Source organism: Crocodylus porosus, unplaced genomic scaffold (assembly GCF_001723895.1).
Source record: "Crocodylus porosus isolate Cpor-Errol unplaced genomic scaffold, CroPor_comp1, whole genome shotgun sequence".
Classification (NCBI taxonomy): domain Eukaryota; kingdom Metazoa; phylum Chordata; order Crocodylia; family Crocodylidae; genus Crocodylus; species Crocodylus porosus.
Window position 1 is genome coordinate 149,830,751 of NW_017728906.1, and position 25,693 is coordinate 149,856,443.

The window sequence follows — 25,693 nt, forward strand, 5'->3', positions numbered from 1 at the left end:
ATAGGTGGCCATCAGATCACCCCTGAGCCTGCGCTTTTCCAGGCTAAAGAGCCCCATGGCTGTCAGCCAGATGTGCCCTGTGTGAGTCTCAGACATCAGAAAACCTTCCTTGGTGGTCTCTGTTGGCAGCCACATTGTTCTGGGGGGCATATGAATGGGAGGTAGAGAGCCTACTTCCTCTTGCTTCTGGTCCTACAGTAAATACTTCTGCTACTACAGTGAATCCTTTCCCCTGTGAGTAACTAGCAGAGAGGAAGAGGAATTACATTGTCCAGCAGGGGCTGAAAAGAACCTTTTATTCTGCTTTCCACTTGTTCTGCCTGTTCTAACACTAGGGAAGGTTAAAGCTGTGGCTGTGTACTGACCTAGGCTGTGAAGCTGCTGGACAAATGCTTGGGTGGTTGGGAGTTAAACCTTCACTCAGCCTCTCGGGGAGGTTTCCATTATTCAGCAGTGGGACCCTTGCTCATTAATCAGTGGAACAGTAGTTGCAGGTTCCAGAGAAAATAGCAACCTGGCTGCAACTGGTGGAGGAAGATAAAAAATTAAAAGTGTATAGTGAATATTAAAACCTTGCTGCTCTGGTCATGGATTTTACTCTCCTGACTGGCCTTTGTCTCAGCTTTCAAAGAAGGCAGGTGTAACTTAGTTGAAAGTAGGTGTGTGGGTAATACAGTTGTAAAATTCCAAGCAATGAAGTTGTTTTAGAACTTAATTTTACCAGCCAGGTGGCACTCTGGGCCAGATGCAGTAAAGTTATCATCAGTTATTTATCTTTTCTTTATATAGGATCCTTCAGCTGTGCCAAATTCTGACAATGCCTTCACGCTATTCTACGTAAAATTCAGAGCCGCTGCTCCCAAAGTCAGAGTAAGTAGGCTAGTAACTGATAGTTCATAGCTAAATGGGTTTTGAATTTATTGTTAATATTAATATGGGGTGATAGAGTTTATCTTTATTTTAAGTATACCTACTAAAGTGGTGTCAGGGGAAGCTGGAGGGGAAGGGAAATGTGACTAGTGTTCATTCTTCTCTCTCTCTCTTTTTTTTTTTTAATAGACTCTTATTGAGCAAATAGAGCAAAGATCTGAGAAAATGCCAGAGTGAGTAAAATAAAATGATTTTTTTCAAATGTTTTACATTCCAGAAATTTGGCTTTACCTGTTAAGTTGCTTAAAAAAACATTTTAAGGCAATATTAGTGCTGTATTTACTGGAATCCAAGATGACCCTGAATTAAAATGCCCCATCCTCCCCAAATTGTATTTTATGCATGGAAAATTTGATAATTTTGTTATAATTTATTTTTGGAGGATTGTCTTAAATTCATCCCCACCAGTGCAGGAGAGAAAGGTGGTGGGAGAGGCAGTAAAAGGGCCAGGTGGGCGTGCGGGCAGTGGGGGAGGTGGTAAAGGGGCAGGCTGTGGGGGGGAGCATTGTGGGAGAGGCAGTAGGGGGGGGATGTGGTAGCAAAGGTGGTGGGGTGGGGCAGGTGGTGAGGGAGGCAGACGACATGCCCTTTGCCAATGGTCCTGCCCCCATACCACCATCTCCCTCCTTCCCTCCTATGCTGCTTCTTCCTACTTGCGGCCTCAGGCTTCTGCCCCTCCACTCCTTGCACCAGTCTTACCCCTGGTCTCCCCTTCCTTGCAGCCTCTGTCCCTCTCTTCCCCCACCCCACTTACGCTTGCTTTATGCTGGCAGGCTGCATTCCCATTACAGCCTAGGGCATGGGGTACGGCCCCAGCCCAGTCCCATAGCAGTGCTGTGAAGCTGGCGCTACTGCTGCAACAGCTGTGACTCTGTTTCTGGCCCCGACCCATGGTTGGGGCTGAAGTCACAGCAGCTGCCTGCCCCCCGGTGACTCATTTGATTCCAAGATGAGAGGCTTTTTCCCCCCATGTTAAATGGGGGGTGGGAAAACTCAAGTGAATATAGTATTGCTTAAACATCCTAATATTTTCCTTGATTTTTGAAACCATGGGATTATAGCAGAAAAGTTGAAATGCAGACAGTGTTGATCTGAAGATAAACTCCTGCTTGACTTGTTCATAGAATCATAGAAGTAGGGTCGGAAGGGACCTTGTAGATCTTCAAGTCCGACCCCCTGCCTGGGCGGGAGAAAAGACTGGACTCAAATGAGTCCAGCCAGGTAGTCATCAAGCCTCTTCTTAAAGACCCCCAGGGTAGGAGCCAGCACCACTTCCCTAGGAAGTTGGTTCCAGCTCCTAGCTGCCCTAACTGTGAAGTAATTCTTGCGGATGTCTAATCTAAATCTACTGTTGTTTGTTTTGTGTGTGTATGTTGGCTAGGTACCAGCAACTTCTCAATGAAATCCATCAATGTTACCTTGATCAGAGGGAACGCTTGCTTAGTCCAAGTATTACAAGTACCGTCACAGAACTTACCAGCCAAAACAACCGAGATCATTGTGCTCTGGTAAGCATCTTGCGATCATGTTTTTATCACTGCAGATTCTGTTTGGGTTCAAACCTCTTGTGGGTAAACATGACAATTTCCCAGAAATTCTAGTAATGTGAGATGATGTTCAGATTCAGTAATTTGTTGGGGGGGGGTTTCTCTCCTTATACAACTGAGTGTTCCCTAGGGGTCTGCCTTGGGTCTGGAATTATTTAATATTATCGCTTCTCGGCCTCTTGAAGGCTCAGATCATATATATTAATGATTTGGAGGATGGGATTGAGTGCACACTTGGCAAACTTGCAGATGATGTCAAGTTGAGTGGTGTTGCAGACAATCTGGGGGGCAGGGCTAGAAGTCAGGAGGACTTTGGTAAACTTGAGTAACAGTCTGAAATCAATTGAACAAAATTCAACGAGGACAAATGCAAAGTCTTGCACTTGGAACAGAAAAATTGTGTGCACAGATACCAATTGTGGAATGAATTGGATCGCCTGTAGAACTGTACTGCAGAAGGTACCTGGGGGTTACAGTGACCTGTAAGCTTAAAATGAACGAACAGTGTCATCCTGTTAAGGACGAAAAATACAACCCAGCATACTGGGTTGTGTAAGCAAAAATGTCAATTGCAAATCTAGGGAAGAGAGTCTTTTGCTCTATTTGGCACTGGTGAGGCCTCCCCCGGAGTATTATGTCCAGTTGTGGAGGATGAGGAGGGATTTGATAACTGATTATTGGAGCAATGGTGTTAAATTGCCCCAGGAAAAGCTTAGATTGGATATTAGGAAGGACTTTCTTACTCTGAGGATGGTTACACTTTGGAACATGCAACCTGAAGAGATTGTGAAATCTCTATCCTCGGCAAGGGCAGCTTAGACAAATGATGGACTGAGGTGTTTTAGTCAGGGAGCAGGTGTTTGAGCCAGATAACTTCCTGGGGATCCCATCTCATCCTACCTTTTCTATGATTCTATGGAAATCTCCCTTTTTTCTTTGTCTGGGACAAATCTTGGATTCATTTATAAAAAGTGAGGGTCTTCTAAACATTATTAAATGCAAAATAAAATAAAAAAGGTTGCACAAGGAGTTTTTATTTGATTGATGGAATTTGAGCTATACATATGGTATCTCCCTTCTATCATGGTAGACTTTGAAGCTGCTGAGTGGTCAAATGTCAGCCTTCAGTTTAATTTTCAGCAGAAGTGACAGTCACTGTAGTATCCTTTTCAGTATAAATATATTTGGTACTTGTCTGCACCAGCACATGGTGAGAATAACTCTCTTCAGAAACATTTCCCGTACCATGTATCTAGATTACACTCCCTACAACAGCAGCAGCCTCATAGGAGCAGCACCTTTGTGGGGTACTAATGCTTTGCTGCTGCAGGTGTCAACTTTATAAGGACGACTATTAGCTAATCACATCTTTGTGTTTATTGACTGCAGGTACGAAGTGGCTGTGCCTTTATGGTCCATGTGTGTCAGGATGAACACCAGCTTTACAATGAGTTTTTCACAAAACCAACACCAAAATTGGAGTAGGTGGTATATATTCTTGTTTTACTGTCGGTAATGTTTAATAAGTTGTTACACAGTAGGGCTTGTCTACACTGCTGCAGTAGTCAGTCCCAGAACTGGGGGGCTTGAGCGTTACCCCACTTACGTGATACTGATATACAGCAGCAAGGCTGCTTTGCAGTTTTTCATGCGTCTCCCTTAGTTTGCAGCGGATCTGAGATTATTTTGAAAACTTGAACTTAATGTAAATGACATAGGTGGTTTGAGAGTTAGGCAGTGGGAATTATGGCAATCTCTGTTATTCTAATTCTTATAACAGGCCTGTCATTGGGATATCTGAGCCTGAGCTCTCCCTGATTTTTCTCAATGGCTGTTTGCACTGATGCTTAACAATCGTTATTTATATTGCTAATCAAATCATGTAAGGGAGAGGGACATTCATAGGCCGCACAGCTTGTGATATCTTGAATGACGCATCATTTTGTCAAATGACACTTTTTGGTCAAGTGTAGGTGGAACTTGAAGACACTGCTCTTTTTCTTGCTGAATCTGCACCCTAAAACTAAAAACTAGAGGTGCAGAACAGAGCTTAGAGGGTACTGGTACCACACTAAAGGCAAGCATAGCCCCCAGAGCTAAAAAGGAAGTTTGAGATCCTCTAATGTATGCCAAACATAAAAAGCCCAGTGGCTTAAGTTTCACCCTTCTGAGGAAGAGTCTGGGGCTGTCTGAGCACCATCAAGATGGAGCCAAGCATAAGATCACACGCTGTATTTTGGCAGTCGCTAAAAACTGCTGAGTAATTCCGCTTCTTCGCATCTTGTATTGGCAAAGCCCAGTAGAGGAGCGCTAGTACATTCCACCTCCCCCTTTTTGTTTCTAGTTCTGTCTAGGGGCATCAGTGGAAATCTGCAATAAGGACTTGTTCAAGTAAGGGATGTTATGGTTAGGCTGTTTTGTTCTGTTTCTTGTTTGCCCTACAGAGTTCCTGTTGTTTGAAGCATTTTTTGTTGCTCAAAGCTGAGTTCTCAGGCATTGTCTACTCACTTTTTTTTCACTGACTTACTAAAGTTTAAAAACTAATTAATTAGCTCAGTGCAACACCATTATGTGGATATTCTTCATTAAACCAGTTTAAAAAAATCTGTGCAGACAAGCTTTTACATTCTAATTTAGAAACTCAAGCCATAGTTCAGAAATCTAATATAAATTTTTGACAGCTAGTTTTGAATGTAGATGAAAAGCAGTTATAGCTTATTAGTCATAAGTCCATTTTCTTCCTTTCCTCCTGGCTTTTTCTACATTTTTCACCTCTAAAAAAAGCAAAGTTTGAGGCAGATGCTTCAAACTGAGGGTGCCTAATAAGCCTAATTGAGGCACATAATTGGCAGTTGTATTTCCCAAAAGTGCTGAGGTGCTGTGAGTCATTATTAATTAGATGACAGAATAGATTTAGGAGCTCTGTTTCAGGTGCTAAATCTTGACGTGCATGGCCTGAATTTTTACTTTTGGAGGGGTGAACGTGTGTGGGGCAGCTGAGCAGTTTTCTTCCTCTTAGCTTCTGCTCTTAACTAGAGCTACTTCCCATGTTACATTATGCTGTTACATTTCTAGAGCTCTTACAGGGAGGCCCACATTGAAAAATGTGGTCTTTGTTATCTGTTCTGATTCTTGGGAACACTGTGATGAAAGGAATCCAAACTCCCATGTACTATTGACTGTCACTAGTTCTTCCTGAACAGAAATGGTTTATCCAGGATAAGAAGACTGAGACTGGAGCAAACTTGCAAATGTACCAAACTATCTAATTTAAATACTTCAAATATTTCCTTTACTAATTTGCACAGATCATTAACATTTTCAGATTGTTTCTAGTTGCATATTGTGACTTCATTGCATGATCAAGAAGCAGCTAGTCTGAGACGGGGAGAACCCTCATTAAACACAAATATTGTGTTGTAGCAAAGGGAACGTCACAAGTGACACAGAATGAATTTTAGCATTACCGTATGTGCTTTAATGTGATATTTTTTTTAACATTGCTGAATTAAAATGCCATGCCTTGATTTCTACACAGGACTCTTATGGAGAAGAAATAAGAAACTGTTATCAATTGTCTCTGAAGCTAGTTATTTTTATTCTGAGGCTAGTTATTTTTATTATTGAATGTTATGTAGTTCTGAAATGAATGGTAATTTCATTGGATTGGAATAACAAAATCATGTTATGTTGAGAACATCTAGTATGTTAACATACAGGAGCTATTCTTCCATGTGACATGAACTTAGTGTTTTGGTACCCTAGAAATATTGTTAATAATGCTTACATATATATATTTTTTTTATTTCATAGTGAACTTTTGGAAAAATTGTGTCTATCATTATATGATGTCCTCAGGCCATTGATCATCCACGTTATTCACTTAGAAACTTTATCTGAACTCTGTGGCATTCTAAAAAATGAGATGCTTGAAGACCATGTACAGAACAATGGTAATTCATAAGTGGAATCTGAAACTTACACTGTTTTACTATTAAATTTAGCATGCACAGTTTGTTTTGTGTATTCTGTATGCCACAAGCTTATTTTATGTCAGCTTTGTGCTGATGGTACAAATGGCTATTTTTAAAAACATTTTCATGCAGATGAGTATGTAAAAGGCATTCTAGAGATTCCTGTTACCTCTGGATATTACAAATGTAAAATCCTTTATTCTGCAGTCACTATTTCCTGTGTAATAACTTGAGCTCATTGGATTGCTCAAATCAGAAAATCTGTGCACCTGTTTGTTGTAGAGTCAGGGTACGATGATAAAAATACTTTTACATCTGGCCAAGGATTCTGTTTTGTTTAAAAAAAAAAAAAAAGTTTTAGTATAGGTGAAGAAACTAGTTCATTTTGTGAATTGCTGTGTAACCTATAAAATCTTCATAAATCTTCAGGACCTCTTTGGGTGTCTGTCACTTTGAGAGAGAGAAAATTGCACAGCAAAAGTATACAGAAATTTCTGTTCTTTATTTTTTGCCATACAAATATCAGAAATTCAAGTCTTTTTTATCCTGTTTTTAAGGGCCTTTCATTTATGGATAACAAGCTCTTCCTTGTGTTGAGAAATGTTTTGAGCTTGTAACAGACATCATCCTTCCTGCCCCAGCATAAAAAAGGGCATTTTAAATACATTTTTAAAAACAAGGTTGTTTCAGGTGCTCAGCTTTCTGTTTCTTGAATGTTTACAGTTTTTGCTAGGTCTCCAGGATAAAAAAAAAAATGAATTTTTAATGCAAAACAATTGAGAGGAAAATTTTTGTTCAGCATTTTTTTTACATGTCATACCAAAGTAAAAAGGACATGGACCCATTTTTCTCTTACTTTACAAGGCATTTTATAGTTTTCCCAAGTATGGTGTTACTGTCTCAATCTATAATGTTTGGTGCTACCTATGGAAAGCAGAGATCTGGGGTTGTGAAGGTAATATGAGGAATGGATTATAATTCTGGCTTTAGAAAAATAGCCAAACTATTAAGGATAACAAAACAGGTTTGTTTTTTAATTTGGTTTGTTTTTTGATGTCTCTGAGCTACTTTTAATTACTAGTTTGCTATGTAAACACAGTACTTTTTTGAAGTTTGATTTACAGTGCTTCTGCTTGGACCATTAAGAACTTGTTTTTTTTTGGAGCCAGTAAACCAAATTATTTGGCTATCTTGCACTATGGTCTTGTCAGTCTACTTTGTGATGCTGTCCATATACCTAAATTACGCTAAGCTGAAACTTCAGCTTTGGTGTTCTCAGCTTTTCCCAGATTGGGGGATTTATACATTCACTTATCTGTATTTTCTAATTCTGTTACATTTCCAGTTTGCACATTGGGAAAACTTAGGCAAAGAGAATATAGGTGACTGGCAAAAGACCAAACAGCAAGACAGTGGCAGATCAGCAATTTGGGTTGCTTTGAAATTGACTGCCTTTCTATGCAGCATATGTATTTTGTGACAAAGATCTTTGCAAAAGATGAAACTCAAAGAAGATTACTTGTACCTTTTCCAGAAGTTTTGAAAGTAATATGTTGATGTTCTTTTCAGCGGAACAACTGGGTGCGTTTGCTGCTGGCGTCAAACAGATGTTAGAGGATGTACAAGAACGCCTTGTCTACAGGACGCACATCTATATTCAGACTGATATCACGGGCTACAAGCCTGCTCCAGGGGATCTTGCATACCCTGATAAGTTGGAAATGATGGAGGTACAGGACAAGCTTGCATGTTGTTTACTTGCTTTCTTAGTTTTATACACCATACATAGTTACATTTCAGGGCACAACAGATGAAAGTGGATAGAAACTTCTGATATTTAGCTATATTTAAAAGGAGTGATATTACCACAATTAAATCCCTTGAGTAACCTGTAGTTTGAAGTCAGGTGATGTAGTACATTTTAGATTTAAATTAATCTGGCCACAGTTTTTGCTATTGCATTAGTCTGAACTTTGAGACATCTAACTTTCTCTTTAAAATAAACAAACAACAGAAATTGTAGTCCTGACTTTTGCTTATTGTCAACAGAGATTTGGAGTTAATTGTAAGAAAATATTCTGTCATCAGACAGTTTGTTAGTTGTGTTGTTTTCAAAATTGCTGTTCAGATACTATTTTGTTATTGTATAAAAAAAAAAAAAGAAAGAAAAGATTATTTGGCCAGGTCAAAAATAGGTTCCAGCTGCTTTTGCCTTTATTTGCCACTTACAGCAGTAATTTTCAACTTTTCACAGGACAAATTTGTGCTTATAATACAAGTGCTGGGAGGATTTAAAAAACATAATTTACTTTATTTTAATAAAAGTGTCCTATTGATGCAAGACCCCAGAAGGTAATTGTTCATAGAATAAAAATGTCAGTGAAACAGCATATTTGATATATAATTAAAAAATTAGTAATACTTTGTGCTATTGAAGTACATTATAATAAAAAGCAGGACTGCTGATATTTCCTTGCAATATGGTAGGAAGCAATCAGAATGTTGAATGATTCGATTGGAACCTTGCTGGTCTTGGCCAGCCTGTGTTTTTGAGATTTGTAACATAATTCATCAATTCTGTTTTCCAACTGACTTGTCAGGACAGTTGGCATTGAGAGATTTGTCAGGTTTACTGAAACTGACCAATCAGGAAAGGAAAGAAGCAGGATAGCTATATTGGCATAAATGTATGCCAATCTGCACAGGGTGAAGCTGGATTATGCTGCTTTAGTTGTGTCCTTTTTACTCTAGACAAGGTTCTTATTTACTGGTGGTACCCTAGTTAGTATTAATTTTGTGGTTACCCAGTCATGGCAAAGAGGAGAAGTTTTACTTTTTTAATTCATGGATGCACAAGGCTGAAGGGAGGTCACCTAATTGAACTTTATGCCTGAGTCAAGATTATCTCTGTCTGAACCATCCTTACCAAGTGTTTTTCTGAGCTGCACTTAAAACTTCCAAAGATGGAGATTCCCTGATCTAAGAAATCTGTTCCAGTGCTTAACCAGAACATTCTGTAGGATTTCCACCTTTTTTATGCCTTCTGTTCACTCTCTCACTTGTTTGGTGATTTACTTCATTGTTGCCTGATCACTTCTAAACTCATGTTGACTATTTTGAGAGGGGTTCGTGTGTCTGAGTAAATGGGATTAATAAAATGTTCTGCCAGAATGTCAGAGCAAGAGCATCTTTTATGCTTTGTACTCGAGTGTTAATAGTCTATTTGCATTTTCAAGCAGTTGCTACCAAGATGACCAATCGGTGAGGAGGAGAGAAAAAAACCCAAAGTGTGCAATTGCCATAGCATGACAGGACTTGGAAGTACTAGCAGTACTGGGAAAACATTTAACTGAATTCCTATGGAGAATATGCTAAAGAGAATACTTGAGTGCTACCTTCTGATTGCATTTATCTATAAAACCCCATTCTGTAGTTGATGATTTCTGTGGAATCCACTAGAATATTAAATTAGGTTTCAAATTAGGTACTCAAACAGATGTTCCTAAGCAAGCCCATTAGCCAGTCATTTGCCACCAGGAAAAGTGGCAGAAAGGACAGGGGCTAAATGTGGACAGTCAAAAAGCCTGAAGCTGAATCGATTCATTTTTTGCAGGTTAGTTTAAGCTGCAGAGATTAAACCAAGAAGCAAGTGAACAGACATTCACTCTTGATTCAGGAAATGCAGCCACATGCCTGCAGTGGGCAGAGGCTGGGGGATGCTAGAGCATGACTCCCAGCCAGTCAAAGGGAAGGGGCTGAAGCTCCAAGGCTTCTCCCCATTCTTGCTCCAGCAGAGGGGGCATGGCCAGGCTCCAGCTTGGGGCTAGCATGCTGGAGGGTGGGAGTTTAAATCCCCTCCCTGGCCCACAGGGGACCCCAACCCGGGTCTGCCTGGGTGGGGTGGAGAGGTGGGGTGAGGCAGTGCTTGCCAAGCTGCTTCTCCCCACCCCCACCCAAACTCCCACTTGAGGCTGCCAGGCTGAGGAAGCGGTGGGTCGGGGGAAAAGGTTGTGGCATTGAATCCATAAAGCTTAAATAAGAATAGTCCTTTCTCTGAAGTGAGCATGTACTGAACACAGCAATTTGCAACCTCAAGCACACAATGAAGAACAGCCAACAATCTTTACCTAAGCTAAGATACAGCCCACTAAAACACACACAGCTTAGTCTAACTTAAAATGAAATGTAATAAACCAGAAAGATGAGAGAGCCTTACATAAGTTTTACATAATCCTGAGGCAGAGTGTCTCCTTACTGCTGGGTATTCAGAAAATCCTTCTTAGAGAATCAGCAGGTGGTCTTAGGTGTTGGAGTGGAGATCCCACAGACCTCATCTCAAGCAGAGATTGGGGGGCGTGGCCAACACACTGATCTGGGGAAGGGGAGATTAAAACCCTTCTGAGACCCTAGACCCCAGCTGGGGTTTGCCTGGGGGGGCAGTCCCTTTCAGGCTGTTGCTTCCATCCCGCCCCTTCCCCAATGCCTCCGATCCTGTGGGGAAAAGTCTGGCAGGGGCTGCCCCTATCCTGGCAGACTCAGCTGTGGTCCCCAGCCAGGCTTCCCACCCCCACCCCCACGCCCTTGTCAGCCAGCCCTCACTGCCCCAGCTAGGGAGCAGAGGGGCGGGGCCAGCCCTGCTCTCTGGAGCAGACAGCACAGCCCAACTCAGGGCTGCAAAGCATGCTGGGATGCTGGGGGACTGTGATTTAACTTGAACCAGGAAGGGGTCTGGGGCAGAAGTTTCAGAAATCAGTTTGACCAATCAGATTTGTCTTAAACCAGTTTCAACCGTTCTGAAACTGGTTTATGTACACTGGAAGTCTGTTTTGTTACAGGTTTAAACCAGTTTCTGATTACTTAAACTGGTTTACGTGCATCTTCTGTCCCTAGCTGGGCTGTTCAGTAAGACCCCATTAAAACAAAGCATGTTTCTTCTCAAAGTGTTTTTGTTTTATTAAAAATGGAGGTGGGAGGAAGCAACATTGCTGTATTCTTAAGAATTGTTTCTGCCTGCATGACACCTTCCAGCCAGTGTGAAAAAGAGGTCCCTGCATATTAAATCTTGCAATATGGATATCATAGCTGAATCCAGTGCATAAGACAGCTAGCAAAAATTCAATTCTTGTTATCTTGTTGTAATACAGATACTTTGTTGAAGGTATTGTGTACTCGATGTCCACAATTTACTCAGAATGTATTCTTACTCTTGTGCTTTGTTTGTTTTTTGGGGTTTTTTTAGTTAAAATATATTACATGCCTTAAAATTTTTTCTTTATATTCATGGGTTTTGGTTCAACAATGACAGTTTTTTCAATTTTGCTTAATGAAATAGTCTTCATGTTAAATTACTCTTTATGTTGGTTGTAATATAGTTTGGCGGTGAATTTCTTAAATCAGTGTTTCCCAACCTTTTCCAGCCCCAGGCACACTTAGATCAATAAACATTTTCCACAGCACACCTGTTAAGGTGTTCCCCATCCTCATACCTATTGTAGCTCATTGCCATGGAAAAATTTCACAACACACCTGTTAATTTCTGACGGCACACTATTGTACCACGGCACGCTGGTTAGGAAGCACTGTCTTAAATCATGGAAAAATGTCTTTACCTAACTGGAAAGACTCCAAAAAATATTACCACCTTAATTAACAGAATTTTTTCTTGTGGTTTTTAAAATTGGTTAGTAATATTTCTGCTGTGTTTTTACTTTATTAGTTGTAACAAGGCCAGTGCACCTATCAGATTGAGCTATGAGCTCATCGTTGCTATTTCTTCTAGTGTATCAGTAAAACTGTTTGCTACAACTGATTGAAATATTTTTCACCAAAAAGTGGTTTTTGTCAGTTGAGAGATTTTGAAAAATGTGCATGACAGTATCATTAAGAAAAAAGAAACGAAGCTTTGTGACAATGTAGAGAGATCCTGTTTTGATATTTCCAGAATGGCATGTTTTGATTTTTTTCATTCAGAATAGCTTTTAAAAATGCCATATTTAAAAAGCTGAAGGTGGAAGCTGGAATTAAACCTGTTAATGGACTAAAATGGAATCTTTGGAATTTGTTTAATTTTTAGTTTTTTGGTCCTTGTTCCTTTTTGGGACAGAAAAAAATATTGAAATTGTGAAATCTCGTATAAAAGGGGAAGATCCAATTCCTGCACTGTTTCATTACTTACTGAAGATGCAATCATTTTCATTTGTGAAGAACCATTAATGGCACTAGGATCAAACCAGGGGTCACTGAACTCATAATTTAAAAACAAGAGTTGCATTAATGCTATGAAGGATCTGAAGAAGTCTGCGAAACCTTGATTAGTGGGGATGCATGAGAAGGAACAAATTCAGCTTGACTCTAACATGACAGTGATGGAGTTTGTGTGTGTGGCTATCAATAATAATAATAATAATAATTAAAAATCTTGTTAAATTGAAGCGGAATAAGTTTGGTAGAGGAATAGAAAGAAACACACTTTGGAGTCCCTTGGTACCATTTTTAGAAGGTACTGGTTTTTTTTTTTTTTTAAGAACTGTACTTTAAGTAGAACTATATAATACTTTTGTATCCGAAATCACTTAAGTATTGCTCTGTTACTCCATTACCAGTAGCTACATTTTTTTTGTTTTTATGAAATTGTCCTGAACTACTAGTAGGGTGAGCACAACTTCTGTTACAAATTAATAACTTATACATTGTAAACATATAATATCACAATGACTATAATATCATAATGACACTTTTATACAAGTGTTGGTGTTCCTGGTTTTCTTTTGAATATAAATATTATGTGGTACATCTTTCCTTTCAGCAAATTGCACAGAGTTTAAAAGATGAACAGAAGAAGTTGACCTCTGAAGCTTCATTTTCAGATGTTCGGCTAGAAGATCCAGAGTCCTCCAATCTAATTAAATCTGGTATGCCTGGGACTATGTATTATATTGTCAAACTAACTTACATTTGTAAAGGGATCATTAACTGGAACTAATACTGATAATAATTGCATTTGCCTCAAATAACCTTATTTTCTTAAGGCTCATTTGAGGCTTTATTTAAGGAGACTATTGAGAGGAGCTGGTAATAAGATAACTTTTTGGCTCAAGATCCTTATTTAACTTAGGACAGGTGAACAGTGAAAATGTTTTAAAATGGAAGAATGCCTTCCTGCTTGGAAGCGTAAATCAGCTGAGCCAGTGCTGCTGTTTCGTCTGTCTACTCTTTCCACAGTAAGTGAAGCTAAAATACCATAGTTTATCCCTGAGTGAAATGTGATAAATTACTGCAGTTTAGTTTTACTTCTTGTGGCATAGGAGTAAAAAGATGAAACAGTTACGCTAAATACAGCTGCATCAAATTACACTGTGAAGGGGGGGGAGGGTGTTTGTTCCATCCATATGTACTTAAAGTCTCTTAAAATTTGCAATAACTTAATACCATAACCTCTGTAATTGTGGCAGGTTTGTGCCACAGATGCAGTTTGTTCTGTGAAGTATTACTCTTGTTGTCAAACTGCTTGACAATGCTGTGTTTTTGCACGAACTTTTTAAAATATAAGCTCACATGTTTTCTTTTGTAAAATATTCCTACCTCTATCAACTCCCTGCTTGTGAATGTTGGGTTTGTTAGCTGTTCTACACAAGTCGAGAGAATAATTTAATATGATTCTGGCTTTCCTGTTAAATGAACACTTGAAATTTGTCGTTCAGGAATGTGTTTCAGATGGGGAAAAACAGGTACTAACAGTGATTTGCATCCTTTTATTGTGTTTCTTATTAACTGATTGTAACAGCTAAGCTCCTAGCTGCTAAAGTAATTCATGCTGTGGTCTTTGAATTTTAATACCTCTGTCTGGGATCCATGTTTTTATAAATTGTGAACAGGGAACTGATTCCATGAAGTTGCTGATATCAGTTCTGTTCATGCATTCCCATGTGTCTGGAATATTTGAGTGCATATTTTTTGTCTGTCTTATTATAGGTTGCTAGTATCTTTTTAGCTCTTTTTCAGTTGCCTGTGATCTTCTTCTAATTGACTACCATATTATTGTCCACTGTTGATATACAAAGCCTGCAAATAAGACTCAGTGTTTCAGCTAGGACCTTCAAATATAGACACCAACAAACAGCTGTTAATTCTAATAATGGATATAACTTACACATGCTGAGTTAATAGATTATTTTAAAGAATCCCCAGAAAGCCAATCACTTCATCCTGTGCTTGATTTATGCAACTTCTTTTGATTTTTTTTTTTAAATAGGTGCCAATAGATTTAACTTTTAATTGGCACCTTGACAAATGTTGTCCCAGGAACTAGGGGGAAAATAAATGCGTTTGTCTTCTGTGAGGCACTTACTTGATTTGCTTCCTTTTCTTCTCTCCCTCAGAAGGTCTCTGTTGGAGTCTCATGGGCATGTGCTCTGTTTCTATCCCCCCACCCCTCCCAATTCATTCTCCCATATAACCCCTTTCAGCATCTGTGCCTCTCATCCTTTTGGCAGCCAGGTTGCTAATATTTTACAAGAGAAATGCCTATCAAACCAATACCTTGAATAATAGTACTAGAGAAAAACCTTCTTTGGATAGGTGATAGTACACGTTAAATTGGCCAGGAGTGGGGGATTAGCTGATTAACTCCAAGTGAAGCCAGAATATTTGTTCTGTGTTGGGTCACCTGCTGGCTTCAAAATCAAAGAAGCAAGTGTGGTAGCAGATTTAAGAGAGGAAAACTTGAGAGGGAGTCTTTACCATACTGCAATTTAAATTATTTTCTTTTTGATGGTAGCATAGACTTTTTTCTGTGCTTTCAAGAGAAATACGCTTTCCCCATCTCCTTGAATATGTGCTTCATATGAAGTGTTGGCAACTGTCTATGAATGGCAGGCCATTGCTTGTGACCCAACTGCCACTGATTCCCTCCACAGCTCCCCAGCCCTCCCTGCTCTGTGCTGAAGGCTGCTCTCTAGTTCTCATGCCACCTTTATCAGTATCTGCTTAGTTGCCCCACTGAATGCCACCATCCCCACCTGCCCCATTGCTAACAGAAGTGGATTGGTGGCAGGTGACAGAGGAATGCACCCGGCATGGCATAGGCTGAATCAAGTGTCCATGGAACGGATCTGGTCTGCGAGTTGTAGGTTGCTGATCCCTGTTTTGGAGTATGTTTACCAATTTGACTGTCCGACATGAATCTGAATTCAAGCCCTATTCAGCCCAATGCTCTAAGTGTTCTTGTGTATCATGGGTCAGGGTTTCTCTTCAGGATATGAAAATAAATTTTGCAAGAGTAAAATGCGAAACAGTATTGAGGGTGGGTGGGGCACGTGGTCCAGCATTTCGTAAAGTTCGCTAGAGAAGGATAGTCATAACTTTTTTAATGTGTGTTCTGCTTTTAAATAGGTTCAGCTGAATCTCTTAATCCCAGACCGCAGACCACTATTTCACCAGCAGATCTGCATGGCATGTGGTATCCCACAGTCCGAAGGACTCTAGTGTGTCTCTCCAAGCTGTACAGATGTATAGACGTATGCACAAACTTCTCCTTTCCTTGAAACTTATTGACACATTTTAAATAAAATATATCATAGTATCATAGTGCTTGGGGTCGGAATGGACCTAAACAGATCATCAGGTCCAACCCCCTGCCCTGGGCAGGAACGTGTGCCAAAGTCATATCACCATAGCCAAATATCTGTCCAGCCTCCTCTTGAAGGCACCCAAGGTAGGAGAGAGTACCACCTCACTTGGGAGCCCATTCCAGTGTCTGGCAGCCCTAACTGTAAAGTATTTAATGTATATAAGCAGTAGAAGACCCCCAAAGTATGTAGAAGACTCCCAAACAACCTTATTTTGAGTATAAATGGAAAATGCTGGGATTTTATTGGTGTTGATCTTTTTTTACTGACATCCTATGGCCAAAGCATCCAAATTTGTATTTACATCACCTGACAATCTTCAGGGTTGATAAATCTTTGAGAAATCCTATGAATACAAGTATTTTTCCTCTATAGTGCTTTTTGCTTTTTGCCCATGGCTCTCAGAAAAAAGGAATAAATTGATATCCTGGTTTGAAAAACGTAATTTGTGAAGCTGATATTTGAGGCAATAAAGGACAAACTGGAAACAGTTTAAGTAGTTAACCTTTTGGTGGCAGTTTCAGTAAAAATGGTATTTGCCATAATTGTTTTTGGTTGGAGTCCTTTGTTAGGAAAAAAAAAGGAAAGGGCAGTATACCATTTTTTTTTTTTTTTACAAGATCCAAAAATAAGGGACATTGTATGTTAAGAAACAAGGTATAATGAAGTGGGCAAATGCAAACCAAGGGTCGCCTTAGAGTGTTTTGACAGTCTGATGCTTAATTATTAGGATCTTTCCTATGCTGCAAGTGAAAAAGTGTTGTTACGACTAGTCTGAAACTCTTTTGTTTGAAAGTATAGCAGACTAAATGAGGGTTTTATAGTAAGTACCCTTCACCCTCCACAGTATTTTGCTTTATCAACTATATATAATCAGTTTAAGTTTTATTAGTGGTATATTTTAGGACAATCAGGGAAGCCATTCCATATGGCCTGAACAAGGGTAGGAATGTGCACAGAGTGACTCTTTAAGCTTTGTAAGCAATCTGCCAATTGCTTTTTCTGCGTTTTTCTTTTTTTCTTTCTTGTTTAATTCCCTCCAGAGGGCAGTGTTTCAAGGATTATCACAAGAGGCCTTATCTGCCTGCATTCATTCATTGTTGGGAGCTGCAGATTCAATTACCAAAAACAAGGTCAGGCAAAATAATATCTTTCCAAAGTGTATCAGTGTTCATTAGGTAGATTTTTTTCATACATAATGAAGGTTCTTTAAACAGTTGTTCAGAATCGTGTTGAAATCTCCATTACAATGCATTGTCTGATCCCAGAATGCTGTGGGAATTGTTAGCATTCCATTGTGATAAGGTTTTGTAAAGCAAAGATAATGACATGCATGCAAACCTAGCTGAAATGCAAAAATTGTAGAGATAACCAGTATAGGCTACTGTAAATTATATGAATTCAAACAAACAATACCCTATAGCAGGACCCTAATGAACATCTTTGCACCTAGTATTTTGTTTATGTTGTACAACTTCTTTTACTGGATTTGTAAGTGTTCCTGGGGAGGAGATTCGATAAGGCCAGTAAGTGCAAGTATTTGCAGATATTGCAAATATCCAATACTTCTATAGATTGTACAAGCTTAAAAAGATATTGACAGTGTGTTATGAACTCCATACAAAAATGGTTTAATGAAATTTAGAAAGGGTTTCACTGAAAATAGCTGTTAATCTTCTATTGTAAACTTTTGAACACGGGTATTATGGCATTATTCTAGCTCAGGACAACAAAGAAGGAAGATGTTTACAGTCATATTTTGCACTCTTGTTTAATACACTAACCATGGTAGACTATAAAAGTGATAAAAGGATTTAGTCTTTAGAAAAAACTTCAGGTTTTGGTGTTTTACATTTGTAACGTATTATATTGTAATATGCTCATTTTCTAGCGGTTGTCCTTTTAGAAGGACAATTGTGCAGCAGAGCCTCTTATGATAATGATTTGAGGAGAACACAGTTATATGGAAAACATTTTTTCTTTAGGTTTCTATGATGATTCTTTTATATGTAACTTTTTTCAATTGCTGAAGTTAAAGAATAGCAGTACAGTAACTATGTCATAAATCAGCCTTTGCCTAATGTACCCTAGAGATCTCAATTCTGCACTGAATATTATTCAAGTAGTTGCTTTTGTAGGACTTGGATCTAAGCCATGTTGGCCTTAATTTGTGTTGCATTAAATTCTTATAAGAGTACTGTTAGGGAAAGCCATATTTTTCTTTTTAAGCTATTTTCTGCACTAGTGATATTTTTGGTTAAAATTAAAAAAATACTAATCTTATACTTTTTTCTTCACCAGTTTTATTCATGAATTTTTTTTTTAAATATAAGGTTTTTGTTTGTTACCAAGAAGCCATCTTCACAGTGTGAAGGGAAATACTACTTTATATATAATCGTTTAGAAAACTTTCTCCTAGCTACCAGAGGGGGCGATATTGCCCCCTGCTCCATTTACCTCAACAAGGCATGAATGTCAAAGTTTCATAAATTCATAAATGTTAGGGTCAGAAGGGACCTCAGCAGATCATCGAGTCTGACCCCCTGCTCTGGGCAGGAAAGAGCGCTGGAATCAGATGTCCCCAACCAGGTGCTTGTCCAGTCTCCTCTTAAACACCGCCAAGGTAGGGGAGAGCACCACCTCCCTTGGAAGTCCACTCCAGATTCTGGTGACCCTTACCGTAAAGTTCTTCCTGATGTCTAACCTGCATCTGCTCTCTGTCAGTTTGTGGCCATTATTTCTAGTTACTCCAAGGGGTGCCCTGTTAAACAGAGCATCTCCAATCCCTTGCTCTCCCTCCCTGATGAATTTGTAGGCAGCCACAAGATCACCTCTTAGCCTTCTCTTGCGAAGGCTGAAGAGATCCGGGTCCCTCAATCTCTCCTTGTAGGGCCTTACCTGCAGGTCCCTAGCCATACAAGTAGCCCTCCTCTGGTTATCCACATTCCCCTTGAGGACAGGGCCCAAAACTGCTCCAGCTGTGGCCACACCAGTGCTGCATAGAAGGGAAGTATCACCTTTCTGGACCTGTTTGTGATGCACCTGCTAATGCATGGTAAAGTGCGGTTAGCTTTACTGATTGCTTCATCACATTGAAGACTCATGTTGTTGGGGGGGAAGGATGCATGCAATGTAGAATGTACACCTAACATAAGAAGGAAGCAAAAAATTATTAGTGTGGTGAGCTTGGCCTCATTGTACCCTTCACATCTTTGTTTTACTTCCTCAAAATTAACTAAGCTTTACAATTAATAATAATAATAATAAAAAAAGACAGACTAGCAAATGCCACATCTGTACCATGGTAGAGCTGTTGCTGCACTTGTGTTAATACCTTACTTCGGATAATTAAAAAAAATATCACAACCATAATGGTTTTGAAATATAATAAAATATGAAAGAGAAATGATACTTTGTTTCTCTGAGAGAGGAGTCTGCAAACATATTAGGTTGGGAATATATGTACGTGCTGAGAGCCATGTTGTGACAAGTCTGTGACCAAGCTCTGTGGAGTGTGCGTGTGGTGTTTTTCTGTAGAATGACTTATTGAGAAATGGACTGTCAAACATGAGCTATAATTATTGTTACTGTAAAGCAAGAATGGTTTGTAAGTTGTAAACTGAGGACTGTATTCTGTTATCGTAACTTACTAAAATAGGTGGACAAACTTCTACTTCTGCTTTATTAATAATTTTTCTTTAAAATTTTGACCCAAGTGTTTTTTGTTTTTTCTTATTCTAATATAGACCCAGGTTGATGGACAACTTTTCTTAATAAAACACCTTCTGATTCTTCGTGAACAAATTGCTCCTTTCCATACTGAATTCACCATTAAGGAAATTTCCCTGGACCTTAAGAAAACTAGAGGTATTGCACAGTGCTGGCTGACAAAGCTGGGGGGGCTTGCCCTACCCTGATGTGCAAGCAAAGGTTTTGGGTTTATTTTATGTTCACCTGCAATCATTTGCATGTCTGCTATATTTTCCTGCTTTGTTCTAATCCTTTCTGAAACACTCTCTCTCTGAATGGTAGCTCAGGCTGCTGCTAACAAACTCTGTTTTCAGCTAAGAGCTAGAGTTGTGCCTTTCCTATTGACTGACCTCTCCAGTTCAGATATTTTGACTTTAAAATAGGTAACTGCTAAATAGTAAGCTTCATGTTCATGCTGCACTGAAATGTCTTTCTACTTTGCTGTATTCTTTAGAGCTTGCTCTTGTTTCTAGTATCATTAAAACCAATCTGCTAAATATACATCTTACTTGCCTAATACAGAATAAAATCTCCCCAGGCTTTTTCTGTGGAACTTAAAAATCATTACTTCTTGCAAAGTTAGTCAACATCTTGTTGATCTGATTGTGTAGTTTCATGAAGCTGTCATGCTTCTAGTTAGTAGGGAAAATACAGGGCAGAGGCAGTGGTTGTGATTTTTCTATGAGTTCTTTAATGAAACACGGGGGGGAAAATCTTACAAAAAAGGAAGAATTGAAGACTGAGTACTCTGCAGAAGCAGAAGGAAAAGAAGTCTGAAATACATCAGTTTTTACTTTTTCCATTACAGAATTTGTCAGGTGAAGGGGGAAAAAAAGTAAAATTGCTTTTTCTTTCCTGCCATGTTATGCTGTTTATCTCTGAAGCTGCTAAAAGTTATAACTAACAATTTTTCCTATTGCACTTGAACATCAATGAAACCTCCCTCTTGTTAAGTAGTTTCTAGTTGGCTGGAGGTTAAAGGGTAAATATATCCTCTTGGTGTTTTTGTCCTGGCTGACACGCAAGTTTGTTCTGTATCTTCTTTAAAAAGAATAAATTTTTGTGCCAGCCAGTACCTCCTCAAGGTGGTAAGTAACTGAAAGAATGTCTTTATACTGCACCTTTAAATTGGAAAACTATATAGAAATGCCTGTTTATTTCTTATTGTATTATAAACTCTCATCCTTTTAATGTAATGTAGAGCATATATGCAGTAAATCATGCTATGGGGGGCGGGAAATATATATATATAAAATAAAACTTTATGGCGTTTTTATTGAGTGACATCTGCATAGCAATATGTAGCTTTAAAGATGAAAGTGATGTGACCAGCTTAAAAACCATGCTGATGTGTGAAAATGTATCTAAGTAGGGGTGCACCAGTAAACAGGTTTTTTTTGGCCGATATTGATGGCCGAGTAGTAACCAGCTATATTGACTGATACTTATCCAGTTGCTGATTTACGGGATTGCAGTCCCACAGCTTAGAGAGCAGTGGCTGGCTACTGAGTCTGGGAGGGGCGGGGAAGGGGTATGGGGGGAGGTCAGATCGATGCCCCTCATGGTGATGGGGTAGTGGGGCAGGGGCAGGTGCTGCCCAGCGAGGGCAGTGAATGCAACCCCAGGGCCGGGAGCTGCGAGCAGCTCATCCGGGGGGGGGGCATGGGAAGGGAGGCAGCTCCCTGCCGCTGCATGCATCCCCAGAGGAGGCACAGGGGGCATGTGCCCCCCTGGCTTTCTCCATGGGGTGAAGGTGGTCTTCCCATTGTGGGCTCAGGGCCAAGGGCTATGCTGGCCTCTTCCTGGAGGGGGGCTGTGCTTGGAGTGGGCAGGGGCAAGGCAGGTGGCTGCGGTGCCTGGTGGGGTGGCTATGGTAAATTTTGGGGTGGCTCTAGTCCACTCCATAGCCACCCCTCCCAGTGTCACTGGTGCCTGCCCTGAGTGCAGCCCTGGCCCAGCCCCCCTGCTGGGAAGAGGCTGACACAGCCCATGGCCCCAGCCCACCTCTGCCCTGCACACAAATCCAGAGGGGTGCATGCCCTCCATGCCTCCCGTGGGGGTATGCACAGTGGCAGGGAGCCGCCCTCCCCCTCTTCCCTAGATGAGATACCTGTGGCTCCCAGCCGCAGGCTTGCATTCAACATCCTGGTTGGGCGGCACCTGCCCATGCCTCACTCCCTTACTGTGGGGGCCTCGATCCGCACCTCTGTGTGCCTTGCCCCCCACAGACTTACCGGCTGGATGCTCCTCTTTTAGCTGTCAGGCTGCGTTCCTGACCACGTAGTGGAAGTTGCAGCTCCGTGCATACATGCAGCATTTATCGGTGACGTTATTGGCTACCCTGGCCAAAAAAGGCTGATTTACCAGTAATGTTAGTTTTCTTTCTATTGGTGCCAATCCGATATCAGACTGATGCATCGATGCACCTCTATACCTAAGTGTTACAACACTATGAGATTATTATAACTGAAAGAATAGAGAGAAAGCAGTTCTCTGTTTACTCTGTACATTTGACAACACTTGAATGTAGCCAGTTCTGTTGTAGTTGAGTTCTCCTCTCTGTGCAGGTGTCTTATGCAGTAACAAGATGGAGACAAATATTTTTGAGAATAAAAGGAAAATGGAGATCTATAACAGAAAACTAACTAGAGGATGTTGGTGCCAGAGGTGGTACCTGAACTTACTTTTAGTTCATTTAAAAAAAAAAAATTGGCTACATTGATGACATCTCCTTAATGTCTTTGTCTCGTCTGCTTTAGAAAGTGTTTCAGTTCCGCGCTGTGTTTTACTGTTTAGGTATTATTGCTTTTCTTTTGCTTCTACAAAGCTCATAAACATGAAGCCATATCAACATAGACATTTTGTCCCCTTTTTCTAATTAAAAAGGGACGAAAAATACCGTGAGTCTGCCAGTTTTGAATTACCGAATGAATTCATTGCTGGTGTATGGAAGCTGTATAGGGTGAATTCTGTAAGCTTTCACTGGAGAGACTGACTCCCCACTTGTGTGAATAATCCTACTTGACTGCAGGAAGACACCTCACACAAAGCAAAAGGTTTTCAGAATTGGCTCTGAGAATGGGTCCCTGTATGTCCCAGTGTGCTTTGGTTGACATAAATGGTTCCAGAACTGGTCTGCTAGGCTCTGGTAAGTTTGTGGATCATAGTAGATACTTGCCGTTTCCTGTGTAGTATTTTCAGTTAAAAGCTTGTTAATAAGGGAGCATAGTGATCCAGGAGAAATTTGGAGAGTTGACAGTGGTACATTGATCCAAAACATTTGTGAACCACTTATGTACTGTATTCATTTAGCCTGTACCTTCATTAGATCAGGAATTTTCTTGTGCTGCACCATGTGCTGTTGGTATTAATAAATAGTAGACTGTAAACTGTTTGGGGGAAAGGACTGCACCTTTCTTTGTTTTATGTAGTGCCAGTACAATGGGTTTTAATGAAAAATGGTAGAAATGATTGTGCTATTCACTTGTAATCAAATAATAAAATATTTCTGTTTAAATTACTGTAGCTGAATCCCTCACATTTACAGCATGAGTGACTTTCTGCTTCACAGATGCAGCATTTAAAATCCTGAACCCTATGACGGTTCCAAGATTTTTTAGGCTAAACAGCAACAATGCCTTGATACAGTTCTTACTGGAGGTAATGTAGAGTCTTTAATTCCATGTAGGATGCATCTTATCATTTTTTTTTTTAATGCATGGTGATTTCTGGGCAAATAAAGAGAAGTGAATTGTTGTCTTCTCTTCAAGGGCACTCCAGAAATCAGAGAGCATTATATTGACTCTAAGAAAGATGTGGACCGTCATCTGAAATCAGCTTGTGAGCAGTTTATTCAACAGCAAACTAAGCAGTTTATAGAGCAGCTGGAGGAGTTCATGTCAAAGGTACAAAGATGCTCCAGATTCATTGTTAACAGGGATATTTTTCCTAACCAGCTAGATTAAGTAGTATTGACATTTGTTTAATGCTAATTTTATTGCAGGTGGAACTGATACTAAAGTTACCTGCATTTACTTTATGTGCTTTAATGAAAGTTACCTGCAATTGCCATTTAAAACAGTTTTCAGTGGCTTGTAACTTTGCTGAAATTTTACCTTTCAGGCTCAAATATACCCTGTCAGTTACCTGCCTCAGACTGGCTTTTTATAAATTCCAGCAAAAATTGTTCAGCTAGGTCACAGAATGAGTTAAAAGAAAAATAAGTTTTTGTCCAATTTAAAAAGTATCCTTCCATTGTTTTTGCTGAGAAACTAGTGCTTTGCTGCCTTGAATTAGGGCTATGGCTAGGTAACCAAACAGCCTGGTTTGCCTGGATTTTGAAGGCTAGTTCCAGCCAGTCAGTGAAATTAAATTGAGTGTCCAGAATCACAGGGACATGGGGCACAGTCTGGGAGGAGTTGGAGCAGCATGGTGCACCATGCAACTCCATCTCTTTGCTGGTCTTTGCCCTTATCCCTCCCCTTTGGCCTCTCCCGCTGTCAGCAGCAGTGCCAGTGACTTGGGGGTAGGGGGCAGGGTCCTGGATGTCCTGGTTTTTCTTATGGTCGCCCTAGCTATGACATTGATCAAGGGTATAGACCAAGGCTTCGAGATGGACCTCTTGCTGTTTTGTGAAATACCGCTCAGATCTTGTTCAGTTATTGAAAAGCTGCAAGTCTCGGGTGTCTACTAGATATCTTAAAACCAGGCATTAACATTTGGCACCAGTTCTGTCTGCCCTGGCTGTGTTTCCCCAGTCACGCTGGCTGAGCAGAACCTTTCAGTGGCTTCTCTTAGCATGGGAGGGACAGGGAGAAATAGACAAGACTGGGACTCGTATGGGACAGAGTCAGACTTTGCTTGCTGGGCTAGGGCTGGTGTCAGTGCCCCTGAAGCACAGGGACCTGGAATTCTTGAGTCTTGCTACTTATCTTGTCACCAAGAATGTGTAAAGCAAGCTGGCAAATTTGTTGTCTTCTGCTCTGTCATGATGCTTACCTGCTGACATCTTGGTTTTGCTGTCACATACTCCATTAACACACATAGCAGAGTTCAAGTGGACCTGAAGGGTCCAACTCTGCTGCTGACCCACATGGGAAGCAATAAGTTGCCATAAGATAGAGTTCCTTTTTATTCAGTTTGCTTTTTCTTTCAGAAACATAAAAAATTAGATGCACGACTGCAGTAAAATAATGGTCAGATTGCAAAGGCAGCTGTCAAGGCAGGGGTGTCAAAGATGCAGTCCATGGAACTGTTTTAACTAGCCCGTGGAGCTCCTAGAGGGACCAGAAATCAGTGGGTGGGATCAACAGGGGTGAGCTCCACCACTGTCTGGTAGGGGCACAGGCAGAGGCTGCATTAATGCCTACACCACCACCTATGCTGGGTCTCTCCAAGGACACCCCTATACTAAAGAGCTAGGAAATGCCAGAATTAAGTTGACCTGTTCATCATTTATTCTCTGCTCCTGTACATATTAAAGAATGTATCATACCGAATAAAATGGCTGCATGCTATTTTTTTCACTTGATGTTATAATGTTTGAATAACTTACTTTGCAACCCCCTATCAACATAAGGTGTTTTCCTGTGTAAAATTTTTTCATGAAGATCATACTGGAAACGTTAAATAAGAACAGAGTTACAGTGACAAAAATCAGGTTATGAACAAGAACCAAAATTAGAACAGCAGAGATATCTGGGAATAAAACATAATGCCTTTACTTAGAGCAGCAATGTAAGTTATGCTCTCCCATTAAAAACATAGCACATTGCCCTTTTTTATGAAAGACTGATAGTGTGTTGAGTCTTGGCAAGTAGAAGTAGTCTGTATTAAACAGCATATCTTTTTTGCTGATGTACAGTGT

General features: G+C 40.1%; 1 protein-coding gene across 2 annotated transcripts in view; it reads left to right on the top strand.

Annotated features, from left to right (window-relative positions):
* Positions 1-25,693, top strand: part of COG3 (component of oligomeric golgi complex 3) — a 56,535-nt gene that overhangs the window by 15,155 nt on the left and 15,687 nt on the right. Inside the window, exons 8-19 of one of the 2 annotated variants that reach the window (XM_019529901.1) lie at positions 790-870; positions 1,060-1,103; positions 2,312-2,438; positions 3,867-3,958; positions 6,291-6,430; positions 8,024-8,181; positions 13,257-13,362; positions 15,842-15,966; positions 17,121-17,210; positions 19,824-19,944; positions 23,399-23,487; positions 23,598-23,732. In XM_019529901.1, coding sequence (XP_019385446.1) covers positions 790-870; positions 1,060-1,103; positions 2,312-2,438; positions 3,867-3,958; positions 6,291-6,430; positions 8,024-8,181; positions 13,257-13,362; positions 15,842-15,966; positions 17,121-17,210; positions 19,824-19,944; positions 23,399-23,487; positions 23,598-23,732 — 1,308 coding nt within the window. Of the gene's footprint in view, positions 1-789; positions 871-1,059; positions 1,104-2,311; positions 2,439-3,866; positions 3,959-6,290; positions 6,431-8,020; positions 8,182-13,256; positions 13,363-15,841; positions 15,967-17,120; positions 17,211-19,823; positions 19,945-23,398; positions 23,488-23,597; positions 23,733-25,693 lie in introns of both variants that reach the window. The other variant, XM_019529900.1, reaches the window with a different exon arrangement.